At 42.4% G+C, this 16,221-nt stretch overlaps 1 protein-coding gene across 1 annotated transcript in view; it reads right to left on the bottom strand.

Annotated features, from left to right (window-relative positions):
• Positions 1-4,444: 4,444 nt before the first annotated feature.
• Positions 4,445-16,221, bottom strand: part of LOC126190729 (uncharacterized) — a 143,522-nt gene continuing 131,745 nt past the window's right edge. Inside the window, exon 4 of the mRNA XM_049931217.1 lies at positions 4,445-4,566. Coding sequence (XP_049787174.1) covers positions 4,500-4,566 — 67 coding nt within the window. The 3' untranslated portion in view covers positions 4,445-4,499. The remainder of the gene's footprint in view (positions 4,567-16,221) is intronic.

Raw genomic sequence — 16,221 nt, 5'->3', positions numbered from 1 at the left:
TGGATGGAGCAGTTACACGCTACAACTGGTAACAACGTTTCTTTACAAAGTACTGATGGCAACTACAGACAGAGGTTGAACCTATCAAATTGATTTTATAACTGACACAGTAACATTACATTTGATACGGCTACTTACATATGGTCTTAATTTTAGTTGCGTATTAAGCTATTTTGTGTGCAACAGAAACTTCTACATCTACTGTTAACTCATACGAAAAATAGTACCTTTTTGCTCTTGATAGAGACTACTTTAAATACAAAAAAACCAATGAGCATATAAAAGAAATAATTATTGTGAAGAAGTTAACTATAATATTACGGTACAAATATTACATTATGTGACCAATGTTTCCACTACATCAAGACAGTACTCTAGGAACGCCGTAAGACATACAATAGAACTTGAAAACGTAAAAGTTAGCCTCATTCAGTTAACACGAAATTAGATAATTACTGAGTACCCTGGTAAATCTGTGGGAAAGTAGAGCTGATAATTAGATTACGTTGTAGAAAAAAAATATTTTGTATATTCTTTCCCTGGAGAATGTCCTTTTACTTTATCCAAAACGACAGTTTATATCCTTACAGGGTGTTCCGAGAAGGGAGACATAAGTAAAATACATAGCATGTGATAGAAAAGGGAAGAGGTTTATCTCTCTTTTTCTCTTTTTTGTCAGGAAATAATGCACTTATTAATAACGCACCACTTAAAAATTATACTCATAAATAACATTAAAATAATGTCTTTACAATGTCTCTGAACACGATGTGTTTATTTTTGAACTCTTATAATAATGCAACAAAATCATGATTAAGCTGTTCAAAAATAATACCAGGACGTTTGCTTCTGAAACATTCATAGAAAGTCTTAAACATAATGCCTTAGGTTATTTCGTGATTAGAATAGCACTGTAATGTCTTTCGTAATGTTAAGTCATTTCATTGTACTGCTCATAAACAGTATGATGCCAGTGAACTGCTCACCACAGCAGGGGGAGGTGTACCCTTTCTTCAGTTGTTGGTCTGTTTGAACTTCGGCACGGCTATATTGGGGTCGACACCTAGCTGATTCCTGACGGTTGCAGTGGGATGGGTGCAACAGCTTCGCGCAGCTACATCGGGATACCGCTATTTGCTTACACCTCCAGCAAAACTGGAAATTTTTATGATAGACATGTTTGTTGTGTTTTTAGAGTTTGTTTATTGGCAAGAGCAGTGGTGAATTAATCACTGCGTTTAGATGCGACACGTTTTCCGAAAGACGAAACCCAATATCGGAAACCCTTTATCGCTGTTGTGTTTAGGCCTACACGTTAAGGTCTGAAGCGGATTTGCTTGCCCAGTTAAACACGGCGTCTGGAAAACAGCCGATCTAGTTTCTAATTCAGTCAGAATAATCGTTATTTCTCTTCATTTAAATTTTACAGGTAGATACCTTCATGCTCAGTCTAATATTTCCGCTTCTCCTTCACTCCACAATAAGTCCATAGTAATCGAATATTCTGAAAACAAGACGTAACTTGACTACCCAAGCACATTTCAAAACCGGTTGCGTTTACATGTAAGCGAAAATCGATTGCGTAACCGGAAAATCGGCAACTAGAAGCGGATTTCCAGAATCGATTTTGAAGTATTTACATGGCCACCCACAAGCGGTATTGAGAAGTCGGTTTACGAAATCCGGTTCTGGGTGCCCCATGTAAACGGAGTGACTGTTGTAGCCGGCCACTGCGGCCGAGCGGTTCTAGGCGCTTCAGTCGGGAAACGCGCTGCTGCTACGGTCGCAGGTTCGAATCCTGCCTCGGGCATGGATGTGTGTGATGTCCTTAGGTTAGTTAGGTTTAAGTAGTTCTAAGTTCTAGGGGACTGATGACCTCAGATGTTAAGTCCTATAGAGTTTAGAGCAATTTTATCTGTTGTTGCAGCGGATCCAAAGACAAATACGTGAAAGGAGGAAAAGTTCGTGTTATGTTGTTATGACGTATTGTGCCATTTTATTTTATTCACTTTTTACTTAGTCCGTAATGTTGTGGGAGCTTGAAAATGAGTAAAAAATACACCAAAGTAACATTAAGCAAATGTAGAATGAAAGTAAAATTAAAATAAATACACAGTTATGTGAGAGGCTGCAAAAAAATAAAAGGAAATACACAAAAAATAATGAAGAAGCCGGAGGTACAGTCGCTAATTTTCAGTTAATTCGGTGTTCTTTGGAACAGTTTCAAAGTCAATGGGCTATTATGAAGTTGTTACGCAACGCCATCAAAGCGAAAATTTACTGTGACAGATTCGGAAATACAAAAGAAATGCCGCATAAAACAGGAAAAATAGCGGTGGCTGTCACACGAATCAAAAAATAGGGACATCTGGGCTGTGACACTTTCCACAAAGGGACGAAACGCCCCTACATTTTGCTCTTCAGAGCGATGAGCCTAATTTATTGCAATTATCAAACACAAATTATTATGACGTTTACAAAACGCGTATATCAAATCCCCGGCACATACAAGGGAAATATTTGCGCTGGGATGTAATGGCATTCTAAAGCACAGGGCACTTACAGACAAAGCCACGGCTTCTACAGATCTTGTGACCACGATGGCAATGCGTGCTGACAACACAAAATCTGTTGTGTGTATCTGAATGCTCTCTCGAGAGATATTTCAGCTATATGGCTAGTGCAGACGGTAGCTGTTGTTTAGATGGAACAGTGTGGAGTCTGTCGCCCCTCGGAGTGGGAGCGGGGTTTGAGGCGCCATGTCACGGATTGAGCGGCCCCTCCCGCCGGAGGTTAAAGTCCTCTCTCTTGGCGTGAGTGTTTGTGTTGTTCTTAGCATAAGTTAGTTTAAATAGTGTGTAAGTCTAGGGACCGATGACCTTAGCAGTTTAGTCCCTTAGGAATTCACACACATTTGAACACATTTGGAGTCTGTCGAGTCCAGGGTCTGTGTGGGACTGCGGGGCATGTGGTCGCGTTGAATGTGTTACAGTGGACTCTGAAGACAGACGCAATCAGTTAATATGGAAGAGACGGAATGATATCGTGGGTGATTTACGCAGAATGTATCTTCCGTTGATTATTTCATAAAACTGGAGGAACTTACCGCTGGTAATGAACATACGCCTAGTGTCTGCCTCAGTTGGACCGACACGTACAGACCAACGAATGGATACAACAGGAAAAACAATCGTTGTTTCACGGTTATTGGGATCTTCTGCATCTCATTCCTGTCGCCCTGAAGGATTGGCGCTCGAACTATCGCCCTTTTTAATTATATTAGTTCCTTAGATGTGTGTGTAGGGAGTGGGGACGGGGGAAGGTTTAGGTGCACTTAGGATTGCAAGGCCTTAGTCTGTTTTTGTTTGGTAGTGGCAATATGGTACGTACTCTTAAGGCGCCACTCTTTCTTCTTTTTTAAAAAAAGAAAAGAAGAAGAAGAAGCTCCGTTGTCAACGCGGCGTATTGCTAACTGAAGGGCATCGGGTTCGATTGCCGGCTGGGGCGGAGATTTTCTCCTCTCGGGAACTAGGTGTTGTGTTGTCCTTACTTTTGTATCGTCACAACTGACGTTCCACTATGGAGATGTCAGTATGGGTTCGTCTCGAAAGCTAATAAATTGAAAGAAAAAAATTTTACATGTAGGAATGGCTGAATTATGATTTTACAGTGTGCCTGAAAGAGCTAAGAGTCATAATGTCTGACTTTGATACTAAATTCCGAAAGTGTCGTTAGATTAGAACTGTTGTTATTCAGTATTTTCTCATTCAGTAATAGGATATACAGTAATGCGGTTAGCCACGACTGTTTTGGATAGGCACACGGTCATTACTAGAAGCGAAAAGACGTGAGGTCTACTGCTAATTAAACATTCCAACTGCCGAATTTTAATTGTAATAGCAGTTTACTAGTAGAGAGATCACAATACACATCTTCAACTTCTTACTGCATCCCGGAAACCACTCTCAATGGGACACAGAATACAACAAGTGGAACGTAATATAACAAGACCGAGACAGATTTCCACTCCCAACACTCTAGAATTGAGCTAGTGCTGCATCTGTAATAACCTCGATATCGACAGTATCACGAATTATGCTGCTTCTTCCTTCCTTCCGACAAGACAATAAACTTAGACTGATGAGCGTGTATGTGCGCCACATTTTAATGGAATACACCTTGTATTAAGTTCAGATCCAGGGCAAAGCAATTGCCTGTTTCTTGCTCTAAGCGCAAGGACAATGGTTTCTGTTTGTGTAAGTACGTGTTGTTCTGCGACGCACGAAGAGAAGAGAAGACGACGCTGCGGCGAGGTGCCGGCCGCTCTACACCCGCGCCGAGGCGAGCGGCCTGCCGCCGCCCGCGCCGGCAGGTGGCCGGGGGTCGGGCCGCTGCTCGACGACGGCGGCGTACGGCAGGTCCGGCTGGTGGGCGCGCCCGCCGCCGGCCGTGGGTTCGAGCCCCGCGCCGGCCCTGGGCCGCGGGGTGGCCGGCGGCCGCTAGGCGCCGCCCTGCGTCGCCCTGCTCGACGACCGGCTGCCCTTGCCGGACTTGTTCTTGCTCGGCCTGCGGTGGCGACAGTAGCCAGCCACGTGCAAGGCAAAGCGCGTGTTACAAAGCATTTTAACTTGTGACCACCACAAAGCTGCTAAAATGATTCGTTGTTCCACAACTAATTTCGACAGTGTGTCTCTCTCTGTCACAAGTGGACTTAAGACTAGGAGCATTGTTGTGACATACAGGGTGTTTCAAAAATGACCGGTATATTTGAAACGGTAATACAAACTAAACGAGCAGCGATAGAAATACACCGTTTGTTGCAATACGCTTGGGACAATTGTCAACAACAGATGGCGCTGCGGTCTGGGAAACTCTATAGTACGATATTTTCCACATATTCACCATGCGTAGCAATAATATGGCGTAGTCTCTGAATGAAATTACCCGAAACCTTTGACAACGTGTCTGGCGGAATGGCTTCACATGCAGATGAGATGTACTGCTTCAGCTGTTCAATTGTTTCTGGATTCTGGCGGCACACCTGGTCTTTCAAGTGTCCCCACAGAAAGAAGTCACAGGGGTTCATGTCTGGCGAATAGGGAGGCCAATCCACGCCGCCTCCTGTATGTTTCGGATAGCCCAAAGCAATAACACGATCATCGAAATATTCATTCAGGAAATTAAAGACGTCGGCCGTGCGATGTGGCCGGGCACCATCTTGCATAAACCACGAGGTGTTCCCAGTGTCGTCTAAGGCAGTTTGTACCGCCACAAATTCACGAAGAATGTCCAGATAGCGTGATGCAGTAATCGTTTCGGATCTGAAAAATGGGCCAATGGTTCCTTTGAAAGAAATGGCGGCCCAGACCAGTACTTTTTGAGGATGCAGGGACGATGGGACTGCAACATGGGGCTTTTTGGTTCCCCATATGCGCCAGTTCTGTTTATTGACGAAGCCGTCCAGGTAAAAATAAGCTTCGTCAGTAAACCAAATGCTGCCCACACGCATATCGCCGTCATCAATCCTGTGCACTATATCGTTAGCGAATGTCTCTCGTGCAGCAATGTTAGCGGCGCTGAGGGGTTGCCACGTTTGAATTTTGTATGGATAGAGGTGTAAACTCTGGCGCATGAGACGATACGTGGAGGTTGGCGTCATTTGGACCGCAGCTGCAACACGGCGAACGGAAACCCGAGGCCGCTGTCGGATCACCTGCTGCACTAGCTGCGCGTTGCCCTCTGTGGTTGCCGTACGCGGTCGCCCTCCCTTTCCGGCACGTTCATCTGTCACGTTCCCAGTCCGTTGAAATTTTTCAAACAGATCCTTTATTGTATCGCTTTTCGGTCCTTTGGTTACATTAAACCTCCGTTGAAAACTTCGTCTTGTTGCAACAACACTGTGTTCTATGCGGTGGAATTCCAACACCAGAAAAATCCTCTGTTCTAAGGAATAAACCATGTTGTCTACAGCACACTTGCACGTTGTGAACAGCAAACGCTTACAGCAGAAAGACGACGTACAGAATGGCGCACCCACAGACTGGGTTGTCTTCTATATCTTTCACATCACTTGCAGCGCCATCTGTTGTTGAAAATTGTAACTACTGTAATTTCGAATGTTTGTCCGCCTGAAAATGTACTGTTGTCCCAAGCATATTGCAACAAACGGTGTATTTCTATCGCTGCTCGTTTAGTTTTTATTGCCGTTTCAAATATACCGGTCATTTTTGAAACACCCTGTAGTTCCGCGTAGCCAGCACGTACACAACTTTCCCACTAGAGCGCGCCCCGCTAAGCACAATAGCGCAGGCGCAGCGCTCGTCCGTCTCCGCACTACGAGATGGCGCTGTCTTAGAGACGGACCAAATTCTGCTTCCGCCGATCCGCGTATTAATATGTAAAGCAGCCAATGAGATTGCTGCTAACGTAGAACCTTTTCTCCTCGCGGATCACACTCGCGCAGTGATACACGAACGCGCGAGGTATTATAACGAATGTACAGACCTCCGATTCGTCAGTCTGCATTAGTCTGCATTAGTCTATAGTCAAGTTTCAGTCTGCGCCTAATAAAATTATCATATTCCTGTACATAGTCATGAAGAGAAATGTATAGACACTTTGTCAAGTATCAGAGATACGTGAGATAAGATTAACGTACCAAGACCAAAGGAACTTCAGATGGTCAATTGTAAATAGCATCCAGAACCAAGTATAGCTATTTTTATGCTTATTATTTTTTAATAAATGTGTGTGAAAATTAATCAAGTTCTGTTTAAAGTTGGTCACCGTCAATCTGCTACTCTAAGCGTGCAAGTGGCATTTCTATCGTCTGACCTAACGGCAGAAGATAAACACGCCACGATAAGACCACTTCGTTAGAGCGACAAGTCAAATAATCTGATGGTGTGTGTACCGAAGATCTTACAGTACGCACACCACAAGCATTCAATAATTAATGCAACAGATTTTTTTCTGGCACAGTTTCGGTTTTAAAAAAATTAGAATTTATTGTGGATTATCGTGGAATATCTCGCTTCAGCCCTTATGGTTTCATGATGTTCCGATTGGAGGTAGCGCTATATAACCTTCAAAATGACATGGAGGTGCGTTCCAAGCTGTGAGCTGTCATTCAGTTTCTTTTGGCGGAAAACCAGAACATTCCAGATGTTCATAGACGCTTGCAGAATGTCTACGGAGGCACAGCAGTGAACAAAAGCACAGCGAGTCGTTGCGCGAGGCGTCTGCCATCATCGGAGCAAAGGTGTGCCAAACATATCTGATCCTCCACCTACCGGCCGGCCACTCACAGCAGTGACTCCTGCAATGTTTGAACGTGCGGACACTCCCATTCGAGATGATCAACGGAACACAATGGAACACCACCTTTCACAACTGGACGTCTCTCTTAGTAGTTCAAAATGGTTCAAATGGCTCTGAGCGCGATGGGACTTAACATCTGAGGTCATCAGTCCTCTAGACATAGAACTACTTAAACATAACTAACCTAACGACATCACATACATTCATGCACGAGGCAGGATTCGAACCTGCGACCGTAGCGGTCGCGCGGTTCCAGACTGAAGGGCCTAGAACCGCTCGGCCACAACGGCCGGCTCTCTTAGTAGTGTTGACACACTCAGTTGGGGTACTCAGTTTATGGCCGTTGTGTTCCTCGGCGCCTAACAAAAGGCCACGAAGAACAACGAAGCACAATCTGGACGGAACTGCTTGCACGTTACGAGGCTGATGGTGACAATTTTTTGTCGAACGTCGTCACAGGCCATGAAACATGGCTTCATCATTTAGAACTGGAAACAAAACGGCAATCCATGGGGTAGAGCATTGTATGGAGATTGCGGTGAAAAATAGGATTTTGTAGCCAAAACAGCGGGGAATAACATGGTGTATTTGAATCTTGAAGAAAATGAACCTGCTTTCAGAAAAAAGTATTGCATTACTTATTGAATGCCCCTCATACATAGTAAGAGATACAACTTCATGACGAAAGAGATTTATGTAATACAGTAATCATACCACATAATTAAAGACCTTACTTTCAAATTTTGAGCCGGCCGGGGTGGCCGAGCGGTTCAAGGCGCTACAGTGTGGAACAGCGCGACCGCTACGGTCGCAGGTTCGAATCCTGCCTCGGGCATGGATGTGTGCGATGTCCTTCGGTTAGTTAGGTTTAAGTAGTTCTAATTTCTAGGGGACTGATGATCTTAGAAGTTTAGTCCCATAGTGTTCAGAGCCACCTGAACCACTTCAAATTTTGAAATGGTGTATACTACATGTCTATAATTTCAAAATATCCGTATATAATGCCGTTAAAGAAAGTGGGCCTGCAAATACACTCACGATGTACAACAAAACTATTACCAAGAACAATTGCACACCAGTAACAACTGCAATTCATACCATATAACTGGATTACGGCTTAAAATTATCCAGCTCAAACCACAGCTGAAATAGGGTCCTTACACAGTCAACGTAATGCGAGATAGGGTATGTTTAACTACCAATGTATGACGCGAGCAGCATTAAAGTTACATAAACAGCACTGACTATTTTAGTCAATATTGTATATAATTTTAACGTACATTATATCGGAGCAGAAATCAGGTGGATGACATACAGCGGTGTTCTAGAGACTATGTGTGACTAATCAGTTAGGAAGCAGTTCCAGCTACCATGCCTTATAGTCGAATTATAAATTCATATTACAATTAATGTAAGAATACAGACGATATTCTTACTACATGGAAGTCGTTATGGCAACCCTAATATTACCCAAGAATTTTAGCAGTGACCAAGAAACCACAGCATCTTTTTAGATAATATATTTTAATATTTACCAAATAAATTAAATAACCAGGTCTGTCAGACAATGGCATACTACAGAAAGTTTTTCCAGAACAAAGAAATATTTTGGCAGTTTTGTGGTGGCTATATATAAAAATGTCTTTCAAACAAGCTGTAGAATACAACTTGAAAAATATTTTATGCAGGCTATAACATTAACAAGTTAATATAAGAATTTGATCCAACACCAGTAAAACCATTATTACTAATTCTAGGAGCATTCCTGCCGATTAATTGTCAAGAAGGAAAATGCATGTTTGTAGTAGCGGAAAAGAGGCCCAGAGGAGGTTCCGGCATAACCACAAACCACGGCGACAGGAGCGGCCTCTACAGGAAGAGAATACAAGGAGCCGCTGCTGCCGGCCTCGGCGGCACAGCACTAGGAGAGCACTACGGCAGCAGTTGTTAGTGATCCGTATCCACTGCTTGTATGGACATAGTATATACAGAAAGACGCTGACTGTTTGCTTGTCGCCCATCGCTTGCGACACGTACTTGTAATACAAAGTTTTGTCTATCTTCTTCATTGTAATAAAAACTATTAATGTGATTCGCTTGAATTGTTGTATAGCATTCCGAGAACGCAGCATCCCTTAGGCACCCTATACGAGACGAGTGGGCAGGACCCCACAGAGACAGTGACACAGATCACTGGGCACCAAATCACTGTTAAAGTTCAATTAACGTCCTGGAGAACAAAGACGTGTACACAACAGACAGACTGGGAGTCTAAGGAAATGGTCACGAAATTTACGAATAAATTCCAGACATTCGTGAAAGAAAACTGTAGTATATGACCCCACGTAGAGGCACGATCCATTTCCTAACGGGAAACCCTTTCTTCCTTGCCAAAAGACAATCAGATAGATGTGAATGTAGAGAACTCAGTATACGACATTATGTTGTCTTATTACAGCTTTCTCTAACCCGAGGGAAAACAATGATGTAGATATGGGTCTTGGCTTTGAAGTAAGTAACCCAGATTCCTGGGTAACTAGAAATAACGTTCCCAAACGAATATCACAGAGAGAACTACTAAGGTTCAGTGCACAAAGGGTTGCAAATAGAGGCAGCGTCAACCACTTCTCAGATTAACTCAGTTGTATTTTCTGACATCAGCAAATACAATTACTGTGACTACTTGGCCAACTAAATTGGTAACGTGGCCACGGTGGTAGCATCTACGTATGAGGGATTTGTGACGTCACAGGTATGTGGCTGAGGTTGTCTGAATCACTTGTTTGCAATCGCTGCGTTTATTGCATTTATGGTGGAAATCTCATTCGTTAAGACTGTGATACATGGGTCAGAGTATTATTTAGTGTCCATTCCAAGTACCTCGAAATTGTTTTATGCCCACTTATGGGGGAACTATGATAACGGTCCTAAGGTTAACGCTTTTACATTCCCGTCTGATGAAGGTTTAAGATGAAAATGAATCTCGGTAATTCACAGGAAAGGCTGAGTTAACACTGAACAGTCTGTCATGAGTAACTGCACATTTATCTTTGTTAATAAATTATTATTTTTAATAACAAAAAGTACCAAAATAGAAAACTCTAACCATTAACTAAAACAAAGCATTATTAACCACTTCCTATACCGTACTCTTAGTTTTCTTTGTTTAGTTTGCATCAAAACTCTAACACTAAGATGTGTGTTTGTTTTTAGGTATGTGATTTGCATTTTAATACAGACAACATTTTGCGCAGTTACACCATATATGACCAAAGAACTGGTACAGTCTTTATGGCACCTTTGGGCAGTCTATATTTAAAGAAAGGTGGATGAAAATCTGTTCACTACTTAGGAGAAAATACTTATAAACAATTTTAAAAAAATGAATTACGCATCGAGTTCGTTACGATGTTGATAAAAGGTCCAGTATGAGTTTATGATACTCACACTAAGAAAAGTACAGTACAAAGAATTTCCGGGTTACTCTGTTACTTATCTCCATATTTGCACCAAGGATGCCTGGATGCCCTACGTATTTGTCTGCAAAGCAGATTTCTAGCCTAGAAGTTTCAAAGACTCTTCGACACTATTTATAAAACAGTGCATTCGAGACAGTCATACAGCAGAGTGTGGCGTAGAATGCATAAACGATTGAGGCGATTTCATTAAGAGGAATTTAAAAGTAAATTGTGGAAAGATTCCATCAGAGGTTCTTGGAAAATATAATATAAAAGCCAGTATGGAGTTATGGGATTCCATCATTAATACTCTAGACATCAACTAACAGATAGAAAATAGTAACCACAAACTGAAAGTTTACCGGAAAGACTCCTTTACTGACACATTCCTCTCTACACAAAAGCTTACGAACATGCAGCATTCCAGAACATGTTCCACTTTCTCCTGTCCGTTCCCATTTCCTAAGAAGACAGCAGTAGTACAGCTATACCGGCACGAGCCCAGGGCCAAGGAGTAAAGGCAAACCGGACTAAAAGCTAAGGGCAACTGGTACAGCATAGAAGGAACTCCATATAACAGAAAAATGTGAACTGTTTGCAATATGGTAGCACTTCGATACTTAGGTTCCTATATCCAGATTAAACTGAACGGCAAAATGTGTAGCATTGTGTATTTTTAATAATATGACAGTTGTTAATTTTCACCACTTAGGCTGAAGAAAGGAACATAAAACTGGAAGAGTATTGCTACATTTATAAAAGCAATAGGTCAGTGATGAGCTGTTGTTGAAGTTCAAACACTGCCTGAAGATGAAAGGCTAGGGGGTGTTTCCCAGGAGCCTGTCACTGTCACTTCACAACATAGTCTTAATTTTTTGAAAAACTTTCTGTCATGGTTGTCTTCATGGCATGATTTCACTGGTGGAAAGGAGCCGGCCAGAGAAACATACTCCGCTCTGAAACACACTACTGCTGCCTTGATTGGTTCAAGCAATTAGTGGCTTTTTGAGATAACGAAAATATATTTGCATCTTGGAAAAGTACAAACCAGAGAGTTTAGAGGACAGGTTTGGGAAACACTGCCAACTAAATGGAGGAAATTACCACACCTCTTTAAGATAGGTGTTTGAAATAGGGAGATATTATGGTGACTGTTGTTGTACTAAAGTCTAAACCATTTGGTGGTGCACTTATATGAACTTCTTGTTGAATCCCAAACTTAAAAGATGCAGTTGCACCAGAGCCCTTATATGCAGTAGCAGATGATAACGATGTTGATAAAATAGAGGACTACTACATTTGGCCATTACTCCATTGTATGTCAGACTATTGTTCACACCAGATACTTAAAAAAACTTGTAGAGGTAGGGGTGTAAATGTGGAAGCGTGTGGGTAATGTGGAAGCGTCTAGTATCTGGCCTGCAGAGTGCTGCACTCTAGCAGGGCGGCCAGAAATTGTTGCGATAGTTCCTATTTGTCACGGTAGAGGGTTAGCAGTCAGTTGACACCGTGACAAAGATGCAATTTACGTTCGCGCATTTTCTAAACCTTTTTCGAGGTAAGTTTTGGTATTACATTTATCTACATATTTTGTAGTTATCTTTTCTTTACGTCTGATAGCTTATAAAGGAAGGTGTGTAGAAGGTTTTAGCAGCCGTTTGTCATCCTTGAATGGATAGTTGCTTAATATAATCTACCGAAATTTAAAATGGCCCTTGTGTGGGTAATGTGGAAGCATACAGACGATGGCATTGTGGGAACGTTTCCACAATACCAACGTCAAATACATTACTTCTAATACGTTTTTCGTCTGTTTCTAGATGCCACGAAAGCTGACTGATCGGAAACCAAGAGCTATTGTGAAGAAGTGGGATGCCGAAAACATCATTAAGGCTATAATAGCCTTAAGGGAAAAGCAGGTGGGGTTAAGAAGAGCAGTAGAAGCTTTCAGTGTACCTCAGACGACACTTCAAAAGTTTGTGCATAGTGATATGTCACCTGAAGAATGTGTTTCTTTGAGACTTGGACGTAAACCTGTACTACATGATGCTACTGAGAAACAGTTGGTACAGTATCTCATTGAAATGGATAATGGCTTCTATGGCCTTATCAGATTAGATGTCAAGACAAAGGCATGTCAGCTAGCAGAAAGAAATAATATTAATCATCCTTTTACTTCAAATTCTGCTGGTAGAGCTTGGTTTGACCTTTTTCTTAGACGACACAGAAATAAACTCAAAATCCCTATGGGGACTTCATTCTCGAGAGCAAACGGGTTCAACAAAGAAGCTGTAGACAAGTTTTTTGATATTTTGGAAGCTGAGTAAAGACTCCTTAAGTTATCTGAGGATTCAGATGAAGAGCCCAATGCACCAACTGTCTCTTCAGGCGAGGCAGATTTGAATCTCCCAGTTGGGAAAGAAAAACCTACTGAATAAGATGGCATTTGTATTTTTTGTGGAGGCGAATTTTCTAAAGTCATTCGGGGAGAATTGTGGATTAGGTGTGTAGTGTGTGAGGAGTGGAGTCACTCTTTGTGTGCCAGAAATGAAGGAGGTATTTACGTATGGGATTTTTGCAAATGAACTTCACTTATGAAGCATTTTTCTATTACAGTTGCGTTTAAAAATATTTTTGTGTAGCTTAAATTTAACATAAAATACAATAGTATCTCAAATTTTTAATACTTTTCGTTTGAAGTAGTCAGTTTTCCACAAATTTAAGGCGTTTCCACATCACATGCACTTCTTGAAAAATTAATGAGTTGTTGTGCAAGTAGAAATTGTTTTTTAATTTTTAACATATTTAGTTTTTGTGTTTCATAATATTACATCTATTGCTAAAACATTGTGAATTAGCTTTGGCTAATTTTTGAAGCTGAAAGAGAAGTAAACATTTCTTCTATACAACAAAAACAAACTGGGTTTCCACATTTACACCCCTACCTCTACTTATTGTAAAGACTTTCTCACCGCTGAAGAAATTAAACAAGCAGATGATTTAACATTGATTAAGGGTAGGGGAGGACTGACATATCCAGCGAAAGATGTAGTCATGCGTGTCTTGAATGTACAGTTAATTCTTCTAAAAATCCCCAAACAAGCGAAATTTTTACCCAACAGCAAGAAAATCAAAAATCTATACTTCCGAAAGTAGTAACCAATAATATTCCCCGACATTTCTTCCATGGATTTGATTGTATAAACAACGACACACTTGAGTCAATCACAATTCGTATAACGACATGCTGGGCAAATATTTGTTAATTAACTTTACAAAGAAGAATGAATGACGTAGAGCACACGAAAATACAACCGTGTCCAAAAGAATGAAATGTTGATTGTACTGCATCTTCTCACAAAATAATAATTGGCTACTTAACGTATTGATCAATTTTTTGTGTATTATTACTTAGAACATTTACTTATTCCTTTCTCCCCCCCCCCACTCTCTCTCTCTCTCTCTCCCTCTCTCTCTCCCTCTCTCTCTCCCTCTCTCTCTCCCTCTCTCTCTCCCTCTCTCTCTCCCTCTCTCTCTCCCTCTCTCTCTGTGTGAGTGAGTATTATAAGTGTGCGTGCGTGCGTGTGTGTGTGTGTGTGTGTGTGTGTGTGTGGCAAGAATTACTGACTTGTGAGTCACAAAAGTAATTATATGAGGGGCATTCAATAAGTAATGCAACACATTTGTTTCTGGAACCAGGTTGGTTTTATTCAGGATTCCAAAACACCATATTATTAACCACTCTTTTGGCCCGCAAACCCTATTTTTCGACATAAACGCCGTTCAGGACGACTGCCTTTCGCCACCTTACTGGGAGGCCCTGTATGCAAGCATTGTACTACTCTAATGGTGGACGTCGGAACCAACTTCTTGCTGGATCAGTAAACTTCCCATCACGCACGTATCGCTTCCCGTGAAGTGCACCCGTCAATGGACCAAACAGATCGAAGTCAGAAGGTGCGAAATTCAGGATGTAGGGTGGATAAGTGCCCAAACCTGAGTGAGGCATGGAGAAAGAGATGTTGGTTTACACTTTTGTGGCGACGAACACGCTGAAGACGTTTCTTCAACTTCCGGAGCGTAGCACAGTACATTTCCAAGTTCGTCACTACACCATGAGAAAGGATGTCAAGCAGAATAACCTCTTCAGAGTAGCAGAAAACTGTCTCCATGAATTTCCCGGCTGAGGGTGCAGCTTTAAACTTTTTCTTCGAAGGTGAGTTGGTTTGGCGCCACCCCATGGATTCCGTTTTGTTTCGGCTTCGAAGTGATGACCACGTTTCATCGCCTGTGTCGATGTTCGACAAAAAATTGTCACGATCAGCCTCGTAACGCGCAAGCAATTCCGCACAGATGGTCCTTCGCTGCTCTTTATTGTCTTCTGTTAGGCGGCGAGAAACCCAGCTGGCAACAAACTTTTGAGTACCCCAGTTAGTGGGCGAGTGCGTTAGCACTGCCAGCGGAGATGTTCAGTTACTCAGCGGGGTGTCAGACTTTGATCCGACGATCACCTCGAATGAGAGTGTCCGCACGTTCCAACACTACATCTGTCACAGCTGTGTGCGGCCCTCCGCCACGAGCTAGATCTGAGGGGTTTGCACAGCCTTGCTGGGATCATGAGTGTGACTATGTTCGTGCAGTAATAATCCCTTAATGTGTGTGCATTTATGCAGCTGTACCTGTACGCGCCAACCAAGCTCTGTTTGACTCAATGCCCAGGCGTATCAAGGCCGTTATTGCGGCCAGATGTGGTTGTTCTGGGTACTGATTTTTCACAATCTATGCACCCAAATTGTGTGAAAATGTAATCACATGTCAGTTCCAGTGTAATATATTTGTCCAACGAATACCTGTTTGCCATCTGCATTTCTTCTTGGTGTAGCAATTTTAATGGCCAAGAGTTCCCCCATGAACCATGGACCTTGCCGTTGGTGGGGAGGCTTGCGTGCCTCAGCGATACAGATGGCCGTACCGTAGGTGCAACCACAACGTAGGGGTATCTGTTGAGAGGCCAGACAGACATGTGGTTCCTGAAGAGGGGCAGCAGCCTTTTCAGTAGTTGCAGGGGCAACAGTCTGGATGATTGACTGCTCTGGCCTTGTAACATTAACCAAAACGGCCTTGCTGTGCTGGTACTGCGAACGGCTGAAAGCAAGGGGAAACTACAGCCGTAATTTTTCCCGAGAACATGCAGCTTTACTGTATGATTAAATGATGATGGCGTCCTCTTGGGTAAAATATTCCGGAGGTAAAATAGTCCCCCATTCGGATCTCCGGGCGGGGACTACTCAAGAGGACGTCGTTATCAGGAGAAAGAAAACTGGCATTCTACGGATCGGAGCGTGGAATGTCAGATCCCTTAATCGGGCAGGTAGGTTAGAAAATTTAAAAAGGGAAATGGATAGGTTAAAGTTAGATATAGTGGGAATTAGTGAAGTTCGGT

This window comes from Schistocerca cancellata, chromosome 6, assembly GCF_023864275.1.
Source record: "Schistocerca cancellata isolate TAMUIC-IGC-003103 chromosome 6, iqSchCanc2.1, whole genome shotgun sequence".
Lineage (NCBI taxonomy): Eukaryota > Metazoa > Arthropoda > Insecta > Orthoptera > Acrididae > Schistocerca > Schistocerca cancellata.
The sequence above is the reverse complement of the archived record's forward strand: the minus strand, read 5'-3'. Positions and strand labels throughout refer to the sequence as shown.